The sequence below is a fragment of the Micromys minutus genome (genome assembly GCF_963924665.1).
Source record: "Micromys minutus genome assembly, chromosome: 10".
Taxonomy (NCBI): Eukaryota; Metazoa; Chordata; class Mammalia; order Rodentia; family Muridae; genus Micromys; species Micromys minutus.
In genome coordinates this window covers 22,496,469-22,520,818 of record NC_137979.1, presented here as the reverse complement: position 1 = coordinate 22,520,818, position 24,350 = coordinate 22,496,469, and the positions used below count along the sequence as shown (strand labels likewise).

At 38.9% G+C, this 24,350-nt stretch overlaps 1 protein-coding gene across 3 annotated transcripts in view; it reads right to left on the bottom strand.

Annotated features, from left to right (window-relative positions):
- The window catches only part of RABEP1 (rabaptin, RAB GTPase binding effector protein 1), a 91,699-nt gene that overhangs the window by 28,950 nt on the left and 38,399 nt on the right, over window positions 1-24,350 (bottom strand). For all 3 annotated transcript variants that reach the window (XM_080923064.1, XM_080923066.1, XM_080923065.1), the window contains exons 5-8: window positions 16,997-17,116; window positions 12,154-12,289; window positions 8,926-9,104; window positions 5,795-5,926 (exon numbers count right to left, since the gene is read on the bottom strand). In XM_080923064.1, the coding sequence (XP_080779190.1) occupies window positions 5,795-5,926; window positions 8,926-9,104; window positions 12,154-12,289; window positions 16,997-17,116 (567 nt within the window). The remainder of the gene's footprint in view (window positions 1-5,794; window positions 5,927-8,925; window positions 9,105-12,153; window positions 12,290-16,996; window positions 17,117-24,350) is intronic.

Genomic DNA, 24,350 nt, shown 5'->3' with positions numbered 1-24,350 from the left:
TGTGCACTGGTGTTTTACCTGCATGTATGTATGAGGGTTTCCTCTGAAGTTTCATGCAGACAGTTGTGAGTGGCCACGTAGGTGCTAGGACTTGAACCTGGGGTCCTCTAGAAAAGGACCCAGTGCTCTCAACTGCTGAGCCTTCTCTTTAGCCCTGACAGGGTCCCATCATGTAGCTTTGACTCACCAAGATCTGCCTATCCCTGCCTTCCAAGTACTGATATTAAAGGTATTGTGCCACCATATTGGAACTATTTTTATTTTAAATATCATTTTATGGACCAACTAGAAAAAAAAAATGGAGAATACACCAGTTGATATTATTGTTTTTTCTTTTTATTTTTAAGTATTTTAAAACTGTTATTTGATAAAATAAAAAGTTAATTATTTTAATGTTAATTTATCTATTTCTTTTCTTTCAAATATTTTTATTCATTTGCAATTCAAATTTCCGGGAAAATAAAACTAATTTAACTAAGCTATTAATGGCAATTGTCCCAAGTAATAGCAAAAGTAAACTAAAAACTCATTCTGTAAACTTTCAAAATGAAAATAAACTTTAAAACCCTAACAATCAGGGCTGGAGAGATGTCTCAGTGGTTAAAGCACAGACCGCTCTTCCAGATGACCCAGGTTTGGTTCCCAGCCCCCACATGTTGACTCACAAACATATTTGAACTCCAGTCCCAAAGGAATCCAATACTGCATAAACATGGTGTACAGACATGTTTGCAGGGGGAAAAAATACACAAAATAATATAATACAATAAATTTAATTTTTAAAAAACCTACTATGACCACACACGTTGTAGTGACATCAGAGAAGAGAGAACAACTGTAATGGCCACTTAAAGAAGTATTAGTTTGGGCTGGAGAGATGGCTCAGTGGTTAAGAGCACTGATTGCTCTTCCAGGGGTCCTGAGTTCAAATCCCAGTAACCACACAGTGGCTCACAACCATCTGTAATGGGATCTGATGCCCTCTTCTGGTGTGTCTGAAGACAGGTGTACTCATATACATGAAATGAATAAATCTGAAGGAAGGGAGGGGAGGAAGACTAGTTCACCACCTTAGCAACAGCATGAGAAATACACAGTGTAAGGAAGTGAAAGTTGTTCCTGGGCTGTAAATGGCTCAGCTTTTAAAGGCACCTACTACCAAATCCGATGATCTGTACTTTACCTGAAACTACATGGTAGAAAAAGAGAGCCCATTTTCACAAGTTGCCTCTTAGCTCCACAGACATGCCATGACACAGAAAAATAATAAATATTTTTTAAAAGACTATTTTGTGGTCTTTCTAGTTCTAAAATATCTTATCTTAAAAATGTTAATTGATGCCTTTAAATTCAGCTGTTCTTTTCCTAATAATTTGAACAATAAAACACATCAGTGAATTTTTTGTACAAGGAAAATTATATATATAACATTAAGCTGTTATTTAATGAAAACATTTATATCAGCAAAAAAAATAACCAATTTGATACGTGGTATGTTAATCATGTTTATTCTATAGTACATTGTGTTTTGGCATCTTGGAGTCCTTACTGGCTAGGTATAGACCAAGTACCCCAGCACTAACTACTGCCTGCTTGGGGACATTCATCACATATAAACTGGACAGACTCAGACCTATGACCCCAACCACCTCCTTTATCCAGTTTTCACCAAGTCATTACTTCTCCTGCTCCAAATCACCCAGGAATAGGCAGATCCCAAGCAATTAAAGCAATTCCTATGAACCAAAGGCTGCCAGATTATTCAAACTAGCCAGTCCTGAGTTCCCCTCTGTGCCTGCACAACATGTCATGGCTCTCATTTCTAGGAAAAGCATGTGATGACGATGCATAGCAGTGAAACACTTGTTCAACACATACCGGGCTTGAGAGAGAAAAAGACAGAAAAACGTAATAGCAAACTTCCTAAGACATTGACCTCCTTATGCTGTCAGCCAACTCATAAAACCTGGTTACAAAATAGTAGGGAAATGGCCGAAGAGATGATGGTACATTTATGTTAAAATTCTGTTAAATGGGTTTTAAAGTAAGTTTAAGGGTGACAAAACCTTAAAGTGGATTTAAGCACGTAGGAACGCTCATAAACATGCAGTAACAATATATAGTATGCTTGCAAAGTGCCAGTCAGGCATGATGATATATACCTGTAATCCCGGCATATGGAAAAGAGGCAAAAGGCTGAGAAGCTCAAGGCCAGCCTGGGCTACATAAAAGTCTGTCTCAAACAAAATAAAGCAAAACAAACAAGCAAAATAAGTGGGAACACATTATGTTATCCTGGGAAAAAATACAGAAATAGGAGACTGACACATGACAAAACACTGGAGACAGTTGTTTCTGGGTGGTCAGAACAATTATCTTTATTTGTAAAACCTTTCCTGCACTTCACAAATACTCCATATTTTCCTATTCCTTTCATAGTGAAAAGGCTTATTCTAAGTACAAAAAGAAAGATGACATAGATTGTGTAAAAATAAATGACCTTAGCAATAAATCTAAGTCTCTATTCTATTGATTTTCATTTACCAGCCAAATTAAATTATCATGAATCTTAACATAAAACAATTATATTCAACACTGAAAATGCAAACTATCAAGTCTGAAGGTAGACACATACATACACACACACACACACACACACACACACACACACACACACACACACACACAACTGGACCTAGAACCTCGTGCATGCGCAAAGCACTTTACTACCTAGTACATTACCCAGCAGAAAGTCTAAAATATATTTTAGAGGCTGGGAAACAATATGGATGGTAGGAAAGCTATTAAAGCAAACAAAAATAAGAAAAATACTTATTTATAAATCATACATTCTCCTTTCCTAGTTACTGAGTAAATTATTGCATGATGCAAATGCCATGTAATAACAGGCTGAACACAAAGATACAGACACTCTCCTGGGATTTAAAGTATTAAAATGCAGAGCAAAATCAGCCAAGCAGCCTTTGGTGTGTGCTCCAGAACAAACAACAAAAATGTATAAGAACAATGGCATCATACTTTTCAGTGTTTGCCAGAATTTTTAAAAATAAAAAATAAAAAAAATTTTAGCGTCAAGCTATCAATAAACATGAAAATACAAGCCACCTGAAACTACTGCACATTGCTCAGAGTAAATCTGTAAACTAGTCAGAAACAAAATACCTGTTATGCAAATACGTTCAACTGAACTGTAACTTGTTCACCAGCTGGGAAAGGAGGTGAAAGTTAGGAAGGTATGTATGATCGAAGTCTCCCCCTTTCCAACACTGGGTAGATATCAGACACAGGGCCTTACACATACTATGTGAGCACCCGACTGCGGAGCTGTAGCTATGGTCCTTATGAGTATGAAAGTATCAGTAACAGGGATGACACAAACAGGACTTACAAGTATGAATCACAAGCGGCCGGGCCTAATTGTAGTGAAATTATAAACAAGAGGTAGAGCTAGAAGGGCCACTCAACTGGGGAAGGAGGATCCTTAAATCTTTACTCCAAAGGCACCAGGTATAGAAGTTATTAAAGTTACTAAAGAGGAAGTGAGTTGTGAAGAATGAACAGGAGAATGTTAATCACCAGAAAGAAGACAGCAAGCATTCCACATGAAGGAACCAACAAGTGAGGGGTACAGCTTGGCACAAAGAATGACCAATATGGCTATTAGGAGATTCTCTTTGGCCCAGAGAAATAGGTCAATGGGTAAAGGTACTTCCACCAAGTCCAAAGACCTAAGTTTGATCCCAGGTCCCACAAGATGAGAGGGGAAAAAAACAGTCTGCTGACCTCCACATGTATGCTGAGGTGCCTTCAGTTTCCCCCACCCCATACTAAAATAAATGCTTGCTTGCTTGTTTGTTTGTTCGTTTAAAAAGCCCTTCTTGGGACTGAAAAAAAAAATGACCCAGTGGCTAAAAACACATGCTGCTCTTACAGAGTGTTTGGTTCCCAGAATCCATGTCAGATAGCTTATAACCACTTTTAAAACTCCAGCTCCAGAGGATCTGATGACCTCTTCTTGACAGTGCACACACATGTACAAACTCTCACACCTACATATAAGTATGCCCATACACCCAATTTAAAAAAAAATTAGAAAGAAAAAATTTCTTCTTTCAAATGGTTTTAACAGTCCACACAAATTTCTACTCAGTGGTGTCAGTTATAGTAGTCAGAGGTACTTTGTGTACAAGAGTGGTCTGCCCACAACCCTACTTAAGAAAGAGGAGAGCTTGACAGAAATGCTAAGGGTGCAACAGAGTATGGAAAGTTAAAACAGGACTCTCAGTGCAGAGGCCCTTGCCATATAGTAGGTGGGAAGTGACAGACCACAGGCATGACACCTATATATTTGCACTTTTGGACCTCTCTGCTCTTCCCCTTCCCAGCATCTGCATTCTTCCTCTTCAATGCAATCTGCCAAAGTTGACCTTCTATCTTCAGAACTTACGCCCTAATACTGGAATTGAATAAGTGGCAATGTTCTGTAATCAACCAAAATGTTCAGGAAGCTGAGGAAGAGGTAATCTTGAGAGCAAGGTCAGCCTGAATTACATAGCAAGATCCTGTCATTCCCTACTACCACCACTAAAAAAAGCAAGTATTTAGCAATATTAATAATTCACATTAAAAATAGACACCGGGGCTAGAGATGTGGTCCCCAGTAGAGTACCGACTGCTCTTCCATGTGTGTTTGACTCCCAGCACCTGCTGAGATCTCCCAAACATCTGTAATTCTAGTTCCAGGGGATCTAATGCCCTCTTTTGGCTTCTGTGAGCACTGCATGCACATGATATATAGACATATATGCAGGTAAAAAAAATCTACATTTAAATACGTATACATACATACATACGTGTGTGTACATATGTGTGTATAAAAGATTATACATATAGCATGCATATATATATATACATGCATACACACACACATCAGACAACTCTTGAAAAGTCCACATTTAAATGTGTCTTATCCTTTCTCCTGACCCTTTCTATTAACTTTGTGCTTAAATCTGTTGTTTTACAAGAAAAAAATAACCTTCAATAATCCTCCAGTTCCACTTCAAAACACAACCAAAGAATAGAACATTTAAAAACCTGCTCTGATGTATGACATTTGAAGATAAGCAGTAAAGAAATGAAACTTCAGTATGTTTCAGATGGAGTTAAAATGCTGTAAGAGCAACTGCAACAACAGAAAACAGCATTTTCTCATTTCCGTCTACATACTTTCCTCACAAACAAGTGCCCTGCTGTACTTTCCTCACAAACAAGTGCCCTGCTGTTATTTTATCAAGTCAATACAAGCTGCAGTAATTTGGGAAAAGGAACCTGCAATCCAAAAAATATGCTCCCAATTGCGCATTTGCCTGTGGGCAAGCTTGTGGGACATTTTTAATTAACTGATGTACAAGGGTCCAATTCACTGTGAGCTATGTCAACTCTGGGCAGGTAGTCTTGGTTGTGTAAGAAAGCAGGCAGAGTAATCCATGAGGAGCCAGCCAGAGCCACATTCCTCCATGGCCTCAACATGAGTTCCTGCTCTGACTTCCTTCGACAATGAAGTGTGACCTGAACTTTGGTCTTGGTGTTTAATCACAGCAATCAATGCTCTCAGTAACATACAAGGTAACTGACTGATGTAGAAATAGACTAAAAATTAGGAATTTTTGTATACGTTTTTTGAGATACTTTAATTCTTTGACTCCAGAAAGTCTCATAGCTCAGCCCATCCCACCCAGCACACAGAATTACTGTAATCACTGATTCACTTCACCTCTTCATTTGATAATGGGGCTGAAGATTCTTCTTGAGTTAAAGCACACACTACTGGTACTTTTACTTCTTCTTCAGTATCTGTTTTCTTGTTATCTTTTCTCTTATTGATCCTTTGTTGTTCATCATCCTCCTAAAAGTTAGGAAGAAAAAGCATCATTTAGTTATCCAGGTAATCTATATGTAAGCATCATATAGTTAGTTCTTCCACCACTCAAAACAAGAACAGAGATCTCTATGAAAACCAGAAACTGCATATGAGATTTTTTTGCTGTAACCAGTAGAAGGGGCCACTGGTCCTAACAAACATTTTACTACTAAAAGCACAAAGTAAGCAAAAAAGTAACATTTAAAAAAGCATATTGTTTAAAAGTTAGACAAACAAAAGAAAAGCAACTCCCTGCTCCAGATAATCTAAAACAGGAACTACATAGAATAAATCTTATCACAGAAAGCAGAAAAAGTTGTTCTGATATCACTGAAAACATGTACAAACTCTGGTACTACCAATGGGAGCTGTAATCCCAGTGACCCAAAGGCTGAGTCAGGATGCACAAAGTCAAGGCCAGCTTGTGCTACACAGTGAGACCCTATGCCATAGAACAAAAAGAAGAAAGAGGGAAGAGAAGGGAGGGAAAAGATAGGATATGAGAAACTTTTATAAAACACAAAAGGATGCTCAAAGTCCAAATAATGACCCAATCAACAAAGATAAATATTCCTTTTCTGTCTAGTAAGGAGGAACAAACATAATTACAAAGAAAAGTACACATAGAATTCTGCAGGAGGAAAAAAATACAAACTGGTTTTGATTTCATTTAAGAGAGTCAGCGAAGAGAACCCAAAGGATGCAACTTCTAGAGCTGAATCTTAAAAGACAGTAAGATGAATCCACTCACTGAATGGGAGAAGGTCACTAAGGGCTCCGAGGAGAAAGGAAGTATTTGTAAGACTAGAAGACTAGACTTGTAGTGGAAGAGCAAAGAGCTGGACAGACTGACATGTGGGCAGGTACATGAAAAGTGAAGGCCAGGAACAAAAGGTGGTAAAGGAGTAATTAACCTCTGGATTGAACTGCTCAGGCGTGGGCATTGCCATCACCTTCCTTGGTTTGCTTCCTAATCTACAATAAGAATGGCTGTGTATCACCTGCGTCACAAAGTTTTTGTTTGCTGAGAAATGCTTGAGATGAAGCTTTATGAAGCCTCAGCCCCATGCTAGCTAACAGAGTAAGTTTTAATGAAGAGCTTCAACAATCATCTTAAAAGTAAAAGACTTTTAATGAAATTAAAAATCTACACTTTAAGAATGAATTTAAAAACAAAAACTAAAATAAAAACCAAGAAACAAAATCTAACCTAAGTCACATATAGCATTTTAAAATACTTTAATACCTAAAAAAGCAGAGAACACCTTTAACAGATAGTCTAGGGAAATACCTGTCACATGTACACTATGCCAGAGAATAGTGGTTGTGGCACTATCTGGGATGAAGAAGGCTGAAAAGTGGAGGTAGCTCTAGATGCCCACTATAAAGAAGATAAAATCAATCATGGTTACCAGTTAACAAGAGTAAGACAGGGCTGGAGAGATGGCTCAGCGGTTAAGAGCACTGACTGTTCTTCCAGAGGTCCTGAGTTCAATTCCCAGCAACCACATGGTGGCTCACAACCATCTGTAATGGAATCTGATGCCCTCTTCTGGTGTGTCTGAGGACAGCTACAATGTACTCATATGCATACAATAAATAAATAAATCTTTAAAAAAAAAAGAGTGAGACAGAACTGGTATAAACATACCAAAGATAATGGTTATGTGAAAGCATGTACAAGTTATATGGGAAGGCAATGCTAACTACATGGTCAAAAACTACACAGAGCTCATCTAGAAGACACTGAAGTTAATGGAAAGAGCAGTGTGCTTGAACACCTGATATTATTTTAGTTGTATTTTTTAAAATGTTTATAGACATTCATTTTTGTGTGTGTGTTTTGCCTACATGTATGTATGTGTGCCATTATGAGTGCTAGTGTTCTCATAGGTCAGAAGAGGGCATCAGAACAGGGTATCTGATCCCCTGGAACAAGAGTGGATGGTTGTAAACTACCACGTGGGTGCTAGGAATTGAACCTAAAACCTCTGCAAGAGCAACAAGTGCTCTTAAGCAAGGAGCCATCTCTTAAGTACCTCACTCTGTATTTAAACAAGCACCTTTTTCTATGAGAAAGTATTAGTGTGTCATTATTCATTATTCAGTGGGGTTGGTTGTGTGACAACATCTTGGCCTTGAAATAGGCTGGCCTTGAAATCATGATTCTCCTTTCTCTGCCTAAGTGCTGGGATTCCAGGTGTAGACCACTACTCCCAGCCTCTACCCTATCAAATTTTAATCAGACTTTTAAAGCAGGGTCACCACAAATTTGGCCTACTCTGAAAACTCAGAAATTCTAAGAGAACTACATACTACTGAGAACATGTTCTCAGAAATACATGCAGCTGCATCCTTCAGTATCCAAGGATTCTTTCTAAGTCAGTTTCTTCTCACATATGAGATAATGTATAAAGCTGACAAAATCCTCCCAATGATTCGCTTGGTTTTTGAGCAGAGTTTTGCTGTTCTCATAGTTGTCACTCTCCAACTGCACCCCCAAGAACTGGGACTGCAAGTACGTGCCACCATATCTAGATAGTTACTATAGTTTTTCAAAGTGGCATTAAAAATAAAATCACTAAGAGAGGTTTTGCACAGTGGGGTAGCATCTGCCTAACATGAGCAAGACCCCTCAGTTTAATCACCAACATCACAAATAAATGATAATAAAGTGTCACAAAACATCTTGCATTAACCTCTAACACGCATACTACAATATAGAGAGGGGCATGATTACTAACCATGACACCTAAGAAACAACTGTCTGGGGCTGGAGTCATGAATGCTCAGCACTTCAGAGTGCCACTTGTTCTTGCAGAGGACCTGAGTCTGGTTCCAAGGACCACATCAGGAAGTTCACAACCAACTGTTAACTCCAAAGATCTGTGTCCCCACTTCAATGTGCGCTAAAGTAAACACCCCTTCCAAAAAAACACACAAGACACAAATATATGAAATGAAAAAAAAAAGAACCTATTCACCTGATCTTTCTTCTTCAGTTCTTCAACTTGTCGGAGCTGCTCTGAAGTTAATACAATCTCCATTCGCTGCATGTCTCTCATCAGCAAACGCTGAGATTCCAGAAACTGGTCATTGGCCTTCTGCCATGTATGTTTTAACTGGTTGTGTTGTTGTCGTTCTTGCTCCAAGAGATGGCAAACTGTTTAAGATTTCCCCCCGCCCCCAATCAAAAACACTGCATTTTAATGGTAGGCAATTTCTTTAGAATAGGTCTACTACAGGTCTGGCCAGCAATCTATTCTGTGAGTTTTCCTTATGACTGACAGCAATGAGCAATCTATTCCTGGTTATAACTATTCCCACACCACTTCTTGAAACCAAAGTCACCCAATTATGCCCTTAGGAACAATGTCTGTGCTTCCTAAGTTTTAGAAAACCTGAATAAATTTTTTTTAAATGTTGAGTTGCTTCACTAAAGGACTCAAAGCTGTTATTATTGTTATTGTAATTATCTCTATGTTCTTTTGGGACACAACATGTGATATACCATGCACAAACTTAATACTAAAAAAACATACTGTTTTAAAAGCCTTCAAAGGCTCATTCACAACCCGTATGATAAAGCATGACCTCATTAGAATAAAGTCTCTGTGGCCTGCCCCAGGTCCACTACTCTAGTAGCACATTTTGTTTACTGTCTCTTGCACACAGGGTGGAGACATGGGATAGGACTCATTCACTGTGCAGCCTAGGAACTTCTCTGGTGTGTGCCGTCACACCTGCTGAACCACTTAATTCATACACTCAATTCATTGCTTGCTTTTGCAGAGCTAAGAACCAAATCCAGGGCATTGTGCTTCCTAGGCAAGTGCTCTACCACCAAACTAAGACCCCAAATGCCAAAAATCACTGCTTTTACTTCCTCATTTTAATGATCCTTTTAGACCATTCTTATATTTATTAAGAAGGTTTTATAATCTCAATGATTATTTTAGAAAGGTTATGACACAAAATTTAAATTTATCTTAATCAAATTGAATCTTCTCTTTCCTTTGAACCCCCACTGACAGTATATGTATCTGAGGCCAACAGAACATGTTAAGACTGTTTCCTAAAGTCAGAACCCTACTCAAAGATTAGGGTATTTTCACAATATTTTATGTAGTAATTCCTTAGGGATATATTATTTCAGTTTTCCCATTTGGAGTGAAAAGCTGGTTCATATACAATACTAAATTGTTCATAGCTCTATTTTCCATAGCATTTGATAGAAGTACTCACTATAAGATTTTACCATAGACCAAATCCTATATACTAAAACATGTTCCTAATATGATTTCAAATAGATCTATTTACTTGTACAAGAAAATAAGAAGAGGCGGCTGAGGATTCAGCTCACAAGTGTTTGCCTCTCTTTTTTTAAAACATTACAACTTTATTTTCACCACTCACTAGCTTAATTGTTATTTCTTTGTACTATTTTTATAAAATGTAGGCAACAAACCACAGGAACATAACTATACCCACAACCATTGCCAACAGAAATTACAACTGCTCCTATATTTTGGTGTAGTTTCTACAGATGTGTTCTGTGGGGGAGTGGGGTCTCTATCCCCCACTGGATTCCAACTTGATAAGCAGCAACTCAAGATGACCTTGAACTTCTGACTCCTGCCTCTAGGCCCTAGTGCTTGGAGTACAGAGGTGTGCAAGCAGTCAGTCTTTACTCACTCATGCTCATTAGGGCCTCAGAACTGCAACTGCTAGATGAGCTACTTATCTCTTACTATGTGATGTGTCGAGGAGGCAGCAGTTATCACTGTGTATCCCAACTGTTCCGTTTTGTAGTTTTTTTTTTTTTCTTTTGGTTTGTTTTGGAGGAGTCTTATTTGTTTGCTTACTTTAGAAAAAGAGAGTGTAGGTTGGTGTCTATATGCAGGTGAGGGCTAGCACTAGTGAGGTGAGGCCAAGGCGATACAAGATTAGACGGTAGAGAGTGAGGTGGGGACAAAGTTTTGGTAAGGTAGGAGAGAAGGAGGAAGGAGGGAGAACCAAGATGGAGCAGGAACAGAAAAAAAGGTTCCAGACCCAGCTGGTCTTAATTGGCAATAGATATGATTATTTCTAAGGGTTTTTATGGGTCAATTTGTTTTATCTAGGTGGGTGGTTTACATCTTTGTCAAATGATTGTAAGATGTACTGTGGATTGAGAATTTAACATATAAATCTGACTGATAAACTGTTGATTATTGAGTCATGATTTTACCGGGCTGTGGAGAATATGACCTAAGTTCCCAGTTGGCAGGGAGACAGCTGGGAGAGAGCGGTCTCGGTCCACCTAGGTCTGAGAGTACTTGGGGGCCATGCCATTAGGCCTGAATGGTGCTGGCACTAGCGAGGGATAAAAGGTTACCACATTTGTTTTATTTACCGAAACAGGAGAGCCTCAGAATTTGAAAGTGAATAAAAGCCTTACAAGAAGGCTCATTTACAAGGAAAGGAGACAAAAGTTATGCAGTTTTAAGTGGGTATGATTATATGCATACAAGTGCAGGTGCATGCATAGATCTGCAGAGGACACGGGAAACTCTGGAGCAGGAGTTATAGGCAATTATGAGTTGCCCACCAAACCTCTCCAAGACATCCTCTGTAAGAACAGTAGTGCTCTTAACTGCTGACCCATCTGTCCAGTCCATGTTTGTTTGCTTCTGTTTGTTTTTGAGACAGAGTCACACTCTGTAGCCGAAGCTGGTCTCTAATAATTCCTCCAATCCAATTTCTCAAGTGTTAAGATTATAGGTGTGAGGCCCAAGCACAGTAGCTTCTTAATCTTTTTTAAGTTTGTGGAAATACAGAGTTCATTTGTACATTGCATTGTGCGTCTTCCTTGGTGAAATCAATGCCATCCCTCAGATCGCTGTACTCCATGAGATGGTCTTACCCAAGTCTCACTTTTGCTAATCCACTTCCCTCTGAATACTATTAAGACTAAGGCACTTTAAGCATCATCACATTTTGCCCAGAGCTCAGACCTTGTAAAGTTACTGCTAACAGAGTGGTGGTAGAAGGGACTACTTAACAATCCAAATTCCTTTAGCAGCTTCACAAAAGTTTTCAAACTGACTATAAAACTTAAATTGAATCACTAGCATGCTGTGGTTTTGGATTTGATGCTGTTATTAATCAGTATGAATTTTACTTACATAGCTGAAATAAAGTAAAAATATACATGACATATATTTATTTACCTTCATGCAATTCTTTCCTCAATTTTTCAGCATCTTCCTGCAGAACAGATTTCTGAGTGTTCAAAACAGCTACATACATCTCCAGATCAGTCCTGCAAGACTTCTCAGCCTCCAGATAATGATTCAGTTCCTTAACCTAAAAGTATAAAGCTTAACTTTACAACCCTGGTAGAAATGGCAAAAAAAAAAGGTATTAAAAAAAAATCAATGCTGTATTTTAAACTTGAAAATAGAATACAAATTTAGAAAATAACAGAACTGAAAGATGCTAGCCATAATTTTTTAGAATATATAGGTAAAATTACATGTAATTATTTTATATCATGCATTCAAAAAGGTACTTTAATTTGTACTTACAGAGCAACTTATGCATCTGCTTCTTTGTTCTTTTCAGCAACAAAATTATGATTTGCTTGTGTGTGTGCATGCACACAAGCACGTCTGTATGAGTAACATATATGCATAGGTGCACACAACACCTATGTTTGTAAATCAGACAACTACAGGTGTCATCCCTTAGGCACCAGCAACCTGGAGGCTCTATCTTAAGGTCAGTCAGTGACATGAACTTACCTAGTGTGTAGGTGTCTGCCAATCTCCTTCTCCCTAGTGCTAGGATTACTAATACACCTACCACACCCTGTTTCTTTTTATCCCCTTATGGTGTCCAAGGATTGAAGTCCAACCCTAATTATATCTCCTCAATCCCTCTGCTCTCCTTTTAGGCAAGATAAAAATGGCATAATACTCTTACAACTTTTCTTTGATTTGGGGGTAGGTAATTTCAAATGCTTTACATTTATAAAATGAACTCATTTTGATCAAAGAAGTTAAGACATCTAGATGGCTCAGCAGGTAAAAGGTGTTTGCCTCTATGAGCCGTCTACCAGGTGAAAATAATTCAGTTAATACAGCAGTCACTGGAATCTCTGAGGGCATCCGGCCTCCCAAGTGCACATACACGGGACAAACCCATAACATGCACGCTTATTCCACAGACCAGAAAAGATTTTTAGCTCCTGATTCTGTAATAACTACTATTTTAACTTGAGGAAAACAGTATAACCTTTTATAATAAATTGTTTAGCCTTGTTTTACAAAATTGTCTTACTAGTTCAGGCTGATCTTGACAGTATGACCTTCTACTACTGCTTCACAAGTGCTAGAATTACTAGCACTTACCAGCAGAATTTAAAATTTACTTGTGTCTACTATTTTTAGATCAGGAGCTGTGCCCCATTTCTGATTTTTTTCACGTTCCTGGTTTTTTCTATACAAATCTGTCTTTATTATTGACTCCCTTTGGTTCTTTCATTTTCCCCATTCTCCAGTTTCTTATTTTCCTATCTCACTAATTTCTGCTGTTCTGTATTTCCTTTCATTTATTTTCACTTTTTACTGTTTCTCTCTTCAGATGTGCCAATGATGTGCTGCCTATCAGAACTAGGTGTCAAGATCCCACCTCAAGACACCTCCTACTTTGGTGGTAGATTCATAAAGACATCAAGATGGGACTAAGAGGGAAGCTTCCTTCCTGTTGGCTAGCTTCCAAAATACTAAAAGGTGCTATGTAGGCTGCTGGAAGAAAACTGTCACTGTCACTCAGTTGTAGACCCCAGGTGCCACACAAAAAGCCAGCAAGCAAAACGTACACATGGCTGTGGAGGTCACAGGCCATAATGGAAAAACTACTAATGTTCTTTTGCTAAGTAGACATGATGTAACTGTCAAATTGTCTCCTAAAGATTTATGTTTACTCCCTTAGAATAATGTTCCTTCTAGGTTCTTTTTGTGGCAGGAAGTAGACTCACAACTGGGCAAAGTTAACGTTGAATGCAAACTCCTAAATGGTACATCTTTATCTCCTTTCCAAGGCCTCATTAGAAGAAGGGATAGAAAGAATGTAAGAGCCAAAGGAAGTGGGGGGATGTTGTAAAAAATGTCTTTAGGGCAAGAAATGGCTGGTGAAGAAGCAGCTGTGACTAGCTGCACAAGATTAACCCTATCACCATTCTGTCATGAAGGGTCCCTGTCCTCCCTGAGTGTTTATATGCAGTTAGTGGTTCCTGGAGAAACCTTTAGTGGTGTAACAACTACTAAATGACCCCTAACCCTAATAAAACTCACTGGCTCACAACAACAATTTACACCATCCTAAGTAATTTGTGATTTTCCCCCATATAACATTAATTCTTTGCAATTTTATACTTATGACCTTATTTTTAAAAGATACAGAAGGAAAAGATAAATATAATGTTGAAATAAAACAGTGTATCTGGAAATATTAGCACTTTTCCCCATATATTACCTGAATGAAGCATATTCTACTTTGAATATGTATTCTTATATGTGTAAACAGTCATATTGTCCATGTTTTTTTCTTATTTTTGGATCCTCGTCTCCCTTATTATCCTAATTTTATAGCTAAACAACCACAGGATGGTAAAAATAAGAAACCTAACCAAGTCATCCAGGTAACTAAATGCTGAGTTTTGGACTACTGAATACTTATTATCTCTTCATTTCTACTCTTTTCTGTTGATTTTTTCCCTGTGTGTGCCTGCATAAATTCATGCATACCATGTGTGTGCTGGTACCCAGAGACCAGAAGATGATACCAGATCCCTAGAAGCAGAGTTATAGATGGTTTTGAGCAGCCATTAGGTGCTGGGAAGCAAACCTGGGTTCAACTCTCTAGCTCTTATCTCTTATTTTTCCATCTTAACCTATTTTATCTTATACTTACTGACATCAGTTTTCATTTGGTTAAATTTACAGTGTTTTTTATGTATCCCTTTCTTCTCTAATTTTCTATTTATTGAGATAAGATCTCATTCGGTTGCCTAAGCTAACTTCAAACCCACAGCAATTTTTCTACCTCAGAAAACTCCTGTAAGCCAACAGGCCTGGTTTATTTCTTTATGATCAATCTTACTTGTGTTTAGTTTTATGTCATATAAAACTACAGGAAAGTGGAGAGATAGCTCAGTGGTTAGGAACATTGACTGCTCTTCCAGAGGTCCTGAGTTCAATTCCCAGCAACCACATGGTAGCTCACAACTATCTATAAAGAGATCTGATGCCCTCTTCTGGTGTGTCTGAAGACAGTTACAGTGTGTGTGTGTGTGTGTGTGTGTGTGTGTGTGTGTGTGTGTGAACACAATTGCACCATTTTCCTTCTGTAATAGGGTTTGCTAGCAGTCCAATCTTGCACAGAACACATACCTGCTATGGCTTTAAGAATTATATAGACATGATATGACTTTAAGTCAGCAGTCTACCTGTTCCCCTTTTATTATTTATCTAATTCTCTTATTCCTCTTCTTCTCAGATTTTCAAACATTTCTATTTAAAGTGGGGGGGGGGCAGAGTTGGGATACATGCAGATGAAAAGACAACTTCTCCTTTTCATCATGTGGATAGCAGAGATCAAACACGTGTCATCAAGCATGAAGACCAGCAACTTTATCTGCCATGCCATCTTGCTGACTCCATTTTCTTTTAGTACTGAGAACAAACCCAGACCCTTGTACACACTAGTCAAATGTCAGCACTTAACCACATCTCTAACCTCTTATTTTCCTTGATTACTAAAGAATTTCCTCAGAGGTACAGCACTTGCCTAACATACTTCAGTGAGGCCCTAGATCCAATCTCCAGCACTAAAAACAGACATAAAAAATTTAACACCCCATTAATATTTCCACTTTATTTTTTGTTTGGTTTGGCTTTTTAAAGGCAGCATCCCATGTAATCCAGGATGGATGTAAACTCACAATAGAGCTGAAGATGGCCTTGAACTTCAGGCCCTCTTACGAGACATCAGTCACCATGCTCCGCTTATGCAGTGCTAAGGATCAATCTCTTAGCTTTGATCATGCTAGAAGAGGCACTGCACCAAGGAGTCATATCCCAGCCATGCTGTGTATAGGGCTAATAGGAGGTGCACCCTCTCTAAAAGATCTCTAGAACTAGGACAGGGGGAAATAGTCTGCTATAAACAGCTTCTTTTCCTTGGTAAGAAAACTAAGGCTAGGAATGTAGTCCAGTTGTCAGAGTTCTTGGCCTAAAGCCCTAATCTCCAAAGCAATATAAAATAGGCATGGAACACACAGCAAGTTCAAAGTCAGCCTGGGCAATATGAAACCCTGTCTACAAAAATAAAACAATAGGAGCTGGAGAGATGGCTCAGTGGTTAAGAGCACTGACTGCTCTTCCAAAGGTCCTGAGTTCAATTCCCAGCAACAACATGGTGGCTCACAACCATATGTAATGGGATCTGATGCCCTCTTCTGGTGTGTCTAAAGACAGCTACAGTGTACTCATAAAAGAATAAGTAAATTTTAAAAAATAAATATAAATAAATAAATAAATAAGTAAGTAAATAAATAAATAAATAAAACTTGTTAAAAGGAAAACAGAAGGCCAGGTAATGGTAGTGCACTCCCAACTTTTAGGAGGCAGAGGTGAGCACATCTCTGAGTTCAAGACTAGCCTGATCTACAGAACGAGTTCCAGAACAGCTACACAAACCAACTCTGTCTCAGTAAACCTAGAAAGGGGGTTCAGGGGGAAGAGTAAGAAAAAATTGAAGTTGAGTCTCACTTGGATAAAATGAGCAACTGAACACCAGTCTTCATTTATGAACAGGCATCATTGCTGAGGGTTTAAATAACCAAAGGCCAAATTACCATAGAGGAAATTTGCTTTCACTTTGCTTTTCTGAATTTAAAACAAAAAATAAGATTAAGATGAAAGGCAAAGTGATTTCGCAGCACCACGTCTTAAGTGATCCTAGTTTTGTTCCCAGAATTGGAACAGATGGGTAGGAGCATCTCACAACCTTTGAGGCCTCCAGCTCTTTAATCTTGTCTTCAGCTTCTGTCAGTTTATCTTTCAAGGCTGCAATTTCCTTCTCCATGGGCATCACCACAGAACGAAGCTTTTCAGCATCCTCTTGGGCCTATGATTACAAAAAAATTAAACAGAACAACTTACTTTTCTAAGAAATCCTGGTCTACCTATTTGCTAAACATTAGTATAACAAGTATAACACAGACTTTATTAGCATTCATAAGATTAGATACCAATTCTCTTTTTCAGGTTTTTTTCTTTAAATTTTATTAGCATGTATTTACTATATTTACAAATTAATGGACTTCAAAGTTGCATTCTTTCCAGTCCATCAAGTACTTGACTGTATTAGCGTGAGCCATTACCTTCGTTTCACTCTCCTCACGCTTCCTTTACCCAGATCTTGTCTTCTCTCTCTCTCTCTCTCTCTCTCTCTCTCACACACACACACACACACACACACACACACACACACCCTAGATTCCATTTATGAGATTAAGCAATACAATCATTGTCTTTCTGAGTACAGCTTATTTTGTTGATGACATCTGATAATATTTGGCCCTAGGTTCCAGCAAATAACACCTGTGTTCTTCTTTATAACAAAGCTTCACCGTGTGATTAGGTACATGGCTCAGCACTTATGAGCATGCCACTGTGCTTCCATTGAACCCAAATTCAGTTCCTAGCACAACATCAGTGTCTGACAACTACCTCTACCTCCAGTTCCCAGGGCCAATTCCATGTTTAAGTAGTTTATTACAATGAGTATCAAGGTGTAATGATGGCTTTCCCAAATATTTCACTCAGAATTTGACGGTAAGCAGAAAAATATTTACTGTAACATAGCTAATTTCTTTACTGACTAACTCGGTTATAAAATATCTCATATATAAGAGGCAGAATCAAGAGCTGGGTGTGTCCTCAGGAGGAAGAACCAAAGGAACTCGCTCAAGCGGAGCCTACTCAGGTCGACATGTCAAGTCTAGGTCAGTCAGAACTACAGAGTGTTGTGATTCTGCCTCAAAAAGCAATAACAAACACACTTAGTCCCAGTCCCAATGCTCAAAAGGCAGAAGTAGGTGGATCTCTGTGAGTTTGAAGCCAGCCTTGTAAAAATAGCAAGTTCCAAGTTGTCTATACTGTGAGGGACAAAATAAACAAACAAAGTAAGTAAACAAAAATGATAAAAATTCAAAAAGTTGGAACTCCTGAAACTAATGAAAATTAACCTTACTTACCTAACACAAACAAGCTCAAACTCACCCTGAACTGTTCAGAATAAAGAAATGCATATATTGACTAATGTGAGAAATATTGCCCCCCCACACACACACAAGAAAAAATTTAAGAGGGCTTCAGAGTCACTTTGTTCCCTAATCCTCTCAAAAATGTATTTATTTTGTGTTGAACTAAATTATTTGGAAAAGACAATGTTAGCATAAAATGACTTCACAGTAAAGGCTGGTTTGGGATGCTTAACTGATGTTTCTCTACAGAATCAACAGGCAAAGAAAGAAAGAAAGCATGTACCATATTTATCAATGCAAAAAAACCTCATAATTTCCGCAATGGTTATCACATGAACACACTTTTAAGGAACCCACTAACAGTGGCACTAACTGCAGCCAGTGAGATGGCCCCATGAAAAGCACCCGCTGTACATGCCTGAATTCAAACCCCAGAATCCAGTGGAGAAGCCTGACTCCCTAAAGTGGCTCTCTGACCCCCACATGCATATCTAAACACATATACACACAGCACACACACCACATCATCATCATCATCATCATCATCATCATCATCATCATCATCAGAAGAAGAAGAAGAAGAAGAAGAAGAAAAAGCAAGATCATTAAAATCAAAAGAAAATGAGAAGCTGCTACAGCCAAGCCAAACCTACAACAGTGTGACCGCATGACCAAATGCAGTGTGGCTTCCTGGATGGAAAGCTCAGACAGGAAGGGAGAAAGAGGACATTGGGTGAAAACTAATACAATCTGAATGCAAAGAATGAACCTTTGTCAATGATGAATTGGCATTATTTTGTTAACTCTAACAAATATAACATACTATATGAAAAAATGTTAAGAAAGCTGGGTGTGGAACATATTGAAACGGTATAATATCATACATTTTTATACTTAATAAAAACTCTTTAAAATAAAATTTAGGGCTGAAGATATGGTTCGGAGGTTAAGAGCATGTATTGCTCTTATAGAGGACCAAAGTTTGATTTCCAGCACATAAACCAGGCAGCTCACACAACCTGTGACTGTAGCTCCAACAGACCCAATCTCTCAAGTTTCTATAGGCACCTGCATTCATATATGTGCCCTACACAGATATATATACAAACAATTTAGAAAAACAAAAATCAAATATATAGAAGCCTAGGAGCTGACTCAAGCAGTACAAGGCTCACTACAGAAGCATGAGGCCTGAGTTCGAGCCCATGTAGAAAATCAAGTGTAGTTGTTTGCACCTACAATGCCAGCACTTGGAAGAAAAGCAGGATTCTAGGAGTCCACTGGCTAGTCAATCTAGCCCAAGTAGTGAGCTTCAAGTTCAGTGAGAGACCTAGTCTCAATAAGTAAAGTATCCGATGTGGTGGCACTGAAAAGACAATATAAAATCCTATTTGTCCCCATTTAAAGACCCCATTTGCTCCCTTTTTAAAAAAGATTTGCTTGTTTATTTATTATATAAATACACTGTAGTTGTCATCAGACACACCAGAAAAGGCATCAGATCCCTTACAGATGGTTGTGAGTCACCATGTGGTTGCTGGGAATTGAACTCAGGACCTCTAGAAGAGCAGTCAGTGCTCTTAACCACTGAGCCATCTCTCCAGCCTCCATCTGCTCCATTTTGAGGATCACACCTGATTTCAAAAAAGGCCATAAGGCACCAGCTTCAGGAATAAATCATAAGTCCCAGAAACTAGATCATAAAATCCAGAACAAGAACATAAGCCCCCTCCCAAAGAAGAGACTGGGGATAACCACAAAAAATGGGGAAATATCTTATCTCAGAATGAACCATCTGTACTGGGCAGCCCTATTTCATCACATGATTGACCACTCGTGACATAGGAATGTAGACCACTGACCACCTGTGATCCCCTAGAACCCACCAATGAAATTTCAGATTACCTAATCCTTCTAGAGAATTCCCAGTTCCCTGTAAGAAGGCCTGCATGCCTTTATCTGGGGTTGCCATTTTAAAGAATGGTTGACCGCACATGTTGGTTGCTTCTGCAGAACAAACACTCTTTGTTTTTGTATACTATCTGAGTCTGGGGTCTACCTCCAGCCATTTCCGTGCTCTTACAGCACAATCTTTTAATCTCAGCATTTGGAAGGCAGATCTTCATGTCAAAACCAGCCTGATCTACATAGAAAGTCCCAGACCAGCCAGGGATGCAGACACCCTGTCTCAAAAAAGAAAAAGACAAAAAAGAAAATAAGGTAGATGGAGAAAGAAACTAGAAGTTGGAAATTAGTATGACCAAGATATACTGCCTGAATATATAAAACTATGAAAGACAAAACAGAGATAAATCTTTTTCCCAATATATAAGTCTTGTATTGTCCCCAAAGAGCCCAAGCTGTACTTGTGATCAGGATCTTGTTTCTGGAGCTAGGAAACTGAGATCTCACTCGTCAGCCTGCTGCATGGTTCCCTTCTCAGACACACAGATGCCATCCTAAAGCTTTCTGATCTCCTTGTTTTTAACTGTTGTGGCTTGCCGAATCAGAGCCGCTGAATTTGAAACAAGCTCAATATCATTTCCTTCAAGGATGAATTCATCCTTCTGGGCTTGAGAGACAGAACCAACAACACCTGTTCTCATCCAAACCCTGTGGATGTGTTTTTCACCCAAGAAATTTCGGGTTTCATCCAAGGACCCATCCTCCTGAATAACCACGTTGATGGGGAAGGGGCAGACCTCATCTTGTAAAGGAAGCCCAGCATAACACCTTTGATCATGTTCTGAACATGACTGCAGACCGTTCAGACAGCGGCTAGTTTCTTTATGTCACCCCACCATTTGTCAACCCGGACCCTTTTCTTTTTCTTTCCAAGAAGATTCGGCTCTACCTTAATGTAACTGAAATCCCTCCACAGAGTTCCCCTGGGGTCCTTCACAATGACTGTGCACCCCTTCAGAGTGATATCAACATTTTCTGAAATGTGGACAGCCTGACTACAGAGAATGGTCCTTATTCTCACAGTAGATGGGCAAAGAGAGCCCACAATAAATCTTAAATAATAATAATAATAAATGTTGTACATTTACACAATGGAATAGTATTGGAATACTATTCAGCTATGAAAAACAAAGACATCATGAAGATAACAGGCAAATGGATGGATCTTGAGAATATCATCCTGAGTAAGCTAGCCCAGTTCCAAAAGGACATGCTCAGTATGTATTCACTTATAAGTGGATATTAGCCCAAGGAGGCTGGACAGGAAGGAGCACACAAGTAAGGACACTTGACTCTCACTTGGAAGGGGGAGTGGAATGGTTGTGGAAGGCAGATGGAAAGAGGGAACTGAAAGGGGAGGGTGGAGGTTCGAGGTTAGGTGTGGGGAGGGACAGAGGAGATGGACATGGTCTGGACATAGTTATCCCAGCAAATGTGCAAGCTTGGTCTTCATGTGGGTCCCAAACAACTGGAGCGGGGACTACCCCAAAAGCTGTTGTCTGTGCTGTTCTTTGTATGTTGGATATGCTCTACAAGCTGGGCTGCCTTGTCTGGCCTCAGTAAGAGAGGAAGCACCTAGCCTTGCAGAGACTTGAAGTGCTGGGCTTGGAGCACACCCAAGGTGCCCTCACCCACTTAGGAGAAGGAGAGGGAGTGGCAGGGACACAGTGAACAAGATGTAAAGTGAGTAAGTAAAAGACAGACAGACAGACAGACAAAACAGAGGCCTGTCTGCAAGATATACTGGTGTAACAGTGGCATGAATTATATAGTAGTAACCACCCAGCCCCACCCCTACCTTCACCCCTGCCCCAATTGAATTTAAAGCCAATACCATTTTAGATAGAACCAATACCTGACTGACACCGCTAAAGTGGCCAAGAACCTGGAACTAAATAGGTCATTGGCCTAGCAGAGAGCTTACTACTATTATTCTGCTAAAGGAACACATCCATAAAATGACTCTTAATGACATATTGCTATACCCACAGCACAGCACATCATTCAAACCTCTTCAGAGAAACTTCTTCTTTCAGATAACAATTATGAACACAGAGACCCACAACTGGACAATGTGCAAAGAGAGACTTTGAAGCAGAGCACTCAGCCCTAAATACAATGTTTTCATCAAACCCCACCCACTGAAGACTCAGATAGCTATGCAGACGAGCAAGAAAACAGCATCTTCTAGACACAACAAGGCTGGTGCATATATGAATGCACAGAGACTGTAACAACACACACAAGACTTGCACAAGTTCACAAAATCCCAGCAGGGAAAAGAAATGGATACAAAAATCCCACTCCTGGGCTGGAGAGATGGCTCAGCGGTTAAGAGCACTGGCTGCTCTTCCAGAGGTTATGAGTTCAATTCCCAGCAACCACATGGTGGCTCACAACCATCTGTAATGGGATCTGATGCCCTCTTCTGTTCTGTCTGAAAATAGGTACAATGTATTCACATAAATAAAATAAATAAATACTTAAAAGAAAGAAAGAAAGAAAAAACCCCACTCCTAACCAAGGTGCTGTTTGCAATTGATACCTGCTGGCAAAAAGATACCAGCTTTTTCCAATGACATATCACTGGGTATATCAATCACACTTCAAGGCAGGCTTTATGCCCAGGAGTAAAGTCAACACAAAATAGACTCTGTGTTCTTTTGTGTGCTTTTGTTTTACTTTGGTATTTTGTGTCTTCTTGCCTTTTTGTTTGATTCTCAATTGGGAGGAGGGAAGTTGTTTTGGTTTTGAAAAGGAGAGAAGAAAATATGAAGCTGGGTGGGATGGGAGGTGAGGAGGATCTAGGAAGAGTTGGGGGAAGCAAACATATAATCAAAACATGGCATAAAAATCTAACTAAAAAGAATTTTCATAATAGAGAGGTAACTGGGGCTGGAGAGATGATGGCTCAGCGGTTAAAAGCTCTGACTGCTCTTCCAGAGGTCCTGAGTTCAAATCCCAGCAACCACATGGTGTCTCACAACCACCTGTAATGGGATCTGATGCCCTCTTCTGGTGTGTCTGAAGACAGCAACAGTGCACTCATATATGTAAAATAAATAAATCTTTTCTAAAAAATAGAGAGGTTGAGGAGACAAAATGTCTGATATTTACTACTAGTATCGTGTATGCACACATGCATACACGATAAATTTTATAAAAATAAAAGCTAGTTTAAAAATTAAAATTTTTAAAGTGGTAAAGAATAATGATTATAAAAGAAAGAATTACATATCTATATAAATAGAGCAACGATTACCAGCCAAAGATCATTATTAACCATTTTTAATTATTCTATGTTCTTAAAAACACATATGCAGTGTAAATTCACAAAATAATTTCTGTAACTGAACTATTTAAAGGCTGTTTAAAATGTTCTCATTGAGGGTCAATCAGCCGACTCAACATTGTCTCCTCCCATTGAGCCTGATGACCTGAGTCAGGACCTACAAGGTGGAAGATAACCAACTCCTAAAAGCTGATTTGAAACATACTTGCTGTGGCATACATCCACACACCAAATAAATAAATATTTTTAATGTTCACAATGATAAACCGTCTCTGTCATTTAGTTGCCTGTGTTAAGGTATTGAATGGTATTGTTCAGACATAATACATATAGCATTTGTCATAGAAACCAAGTTATGCTGGAAAAAATTAACTAGTGTTTTGAAATATTGTTTAGACACAGTAATAAGCAACATCTTTCACCCAACATGAATCCACTGAGCATCTATGTGATAGATGCCATCCTACCCACTTAATATACACAAAGACTACATCCTCATGGAGCTCACATTTTATCAGACAGAAAAAAAAAGCAGTAAACAAACACAATAAAGGTAAACTCTGTTTTATGAGGAAATATGCTGTGCAAAAAAAAAAAAAAAAAACCTGAAGCAGGGTACAGAAAGCCAGGAAAGTCCTAGAAGCTTAGAGGAAGAGGCAGGTAGGTTGCAATATTAAATAGAGGTAAGGAAAGCCTCGTGTAGAGATAACATCCCATCAAGGATCTGAAGACAGTAAGGCAGTCAGTCACATGTATGGTGGAGAGGAAGGTAAGGAACTCCTTCAACAAAAGAAAGCACAGCATTCACCTTCCAGTTCTGCTGCAATGCTTTTAAA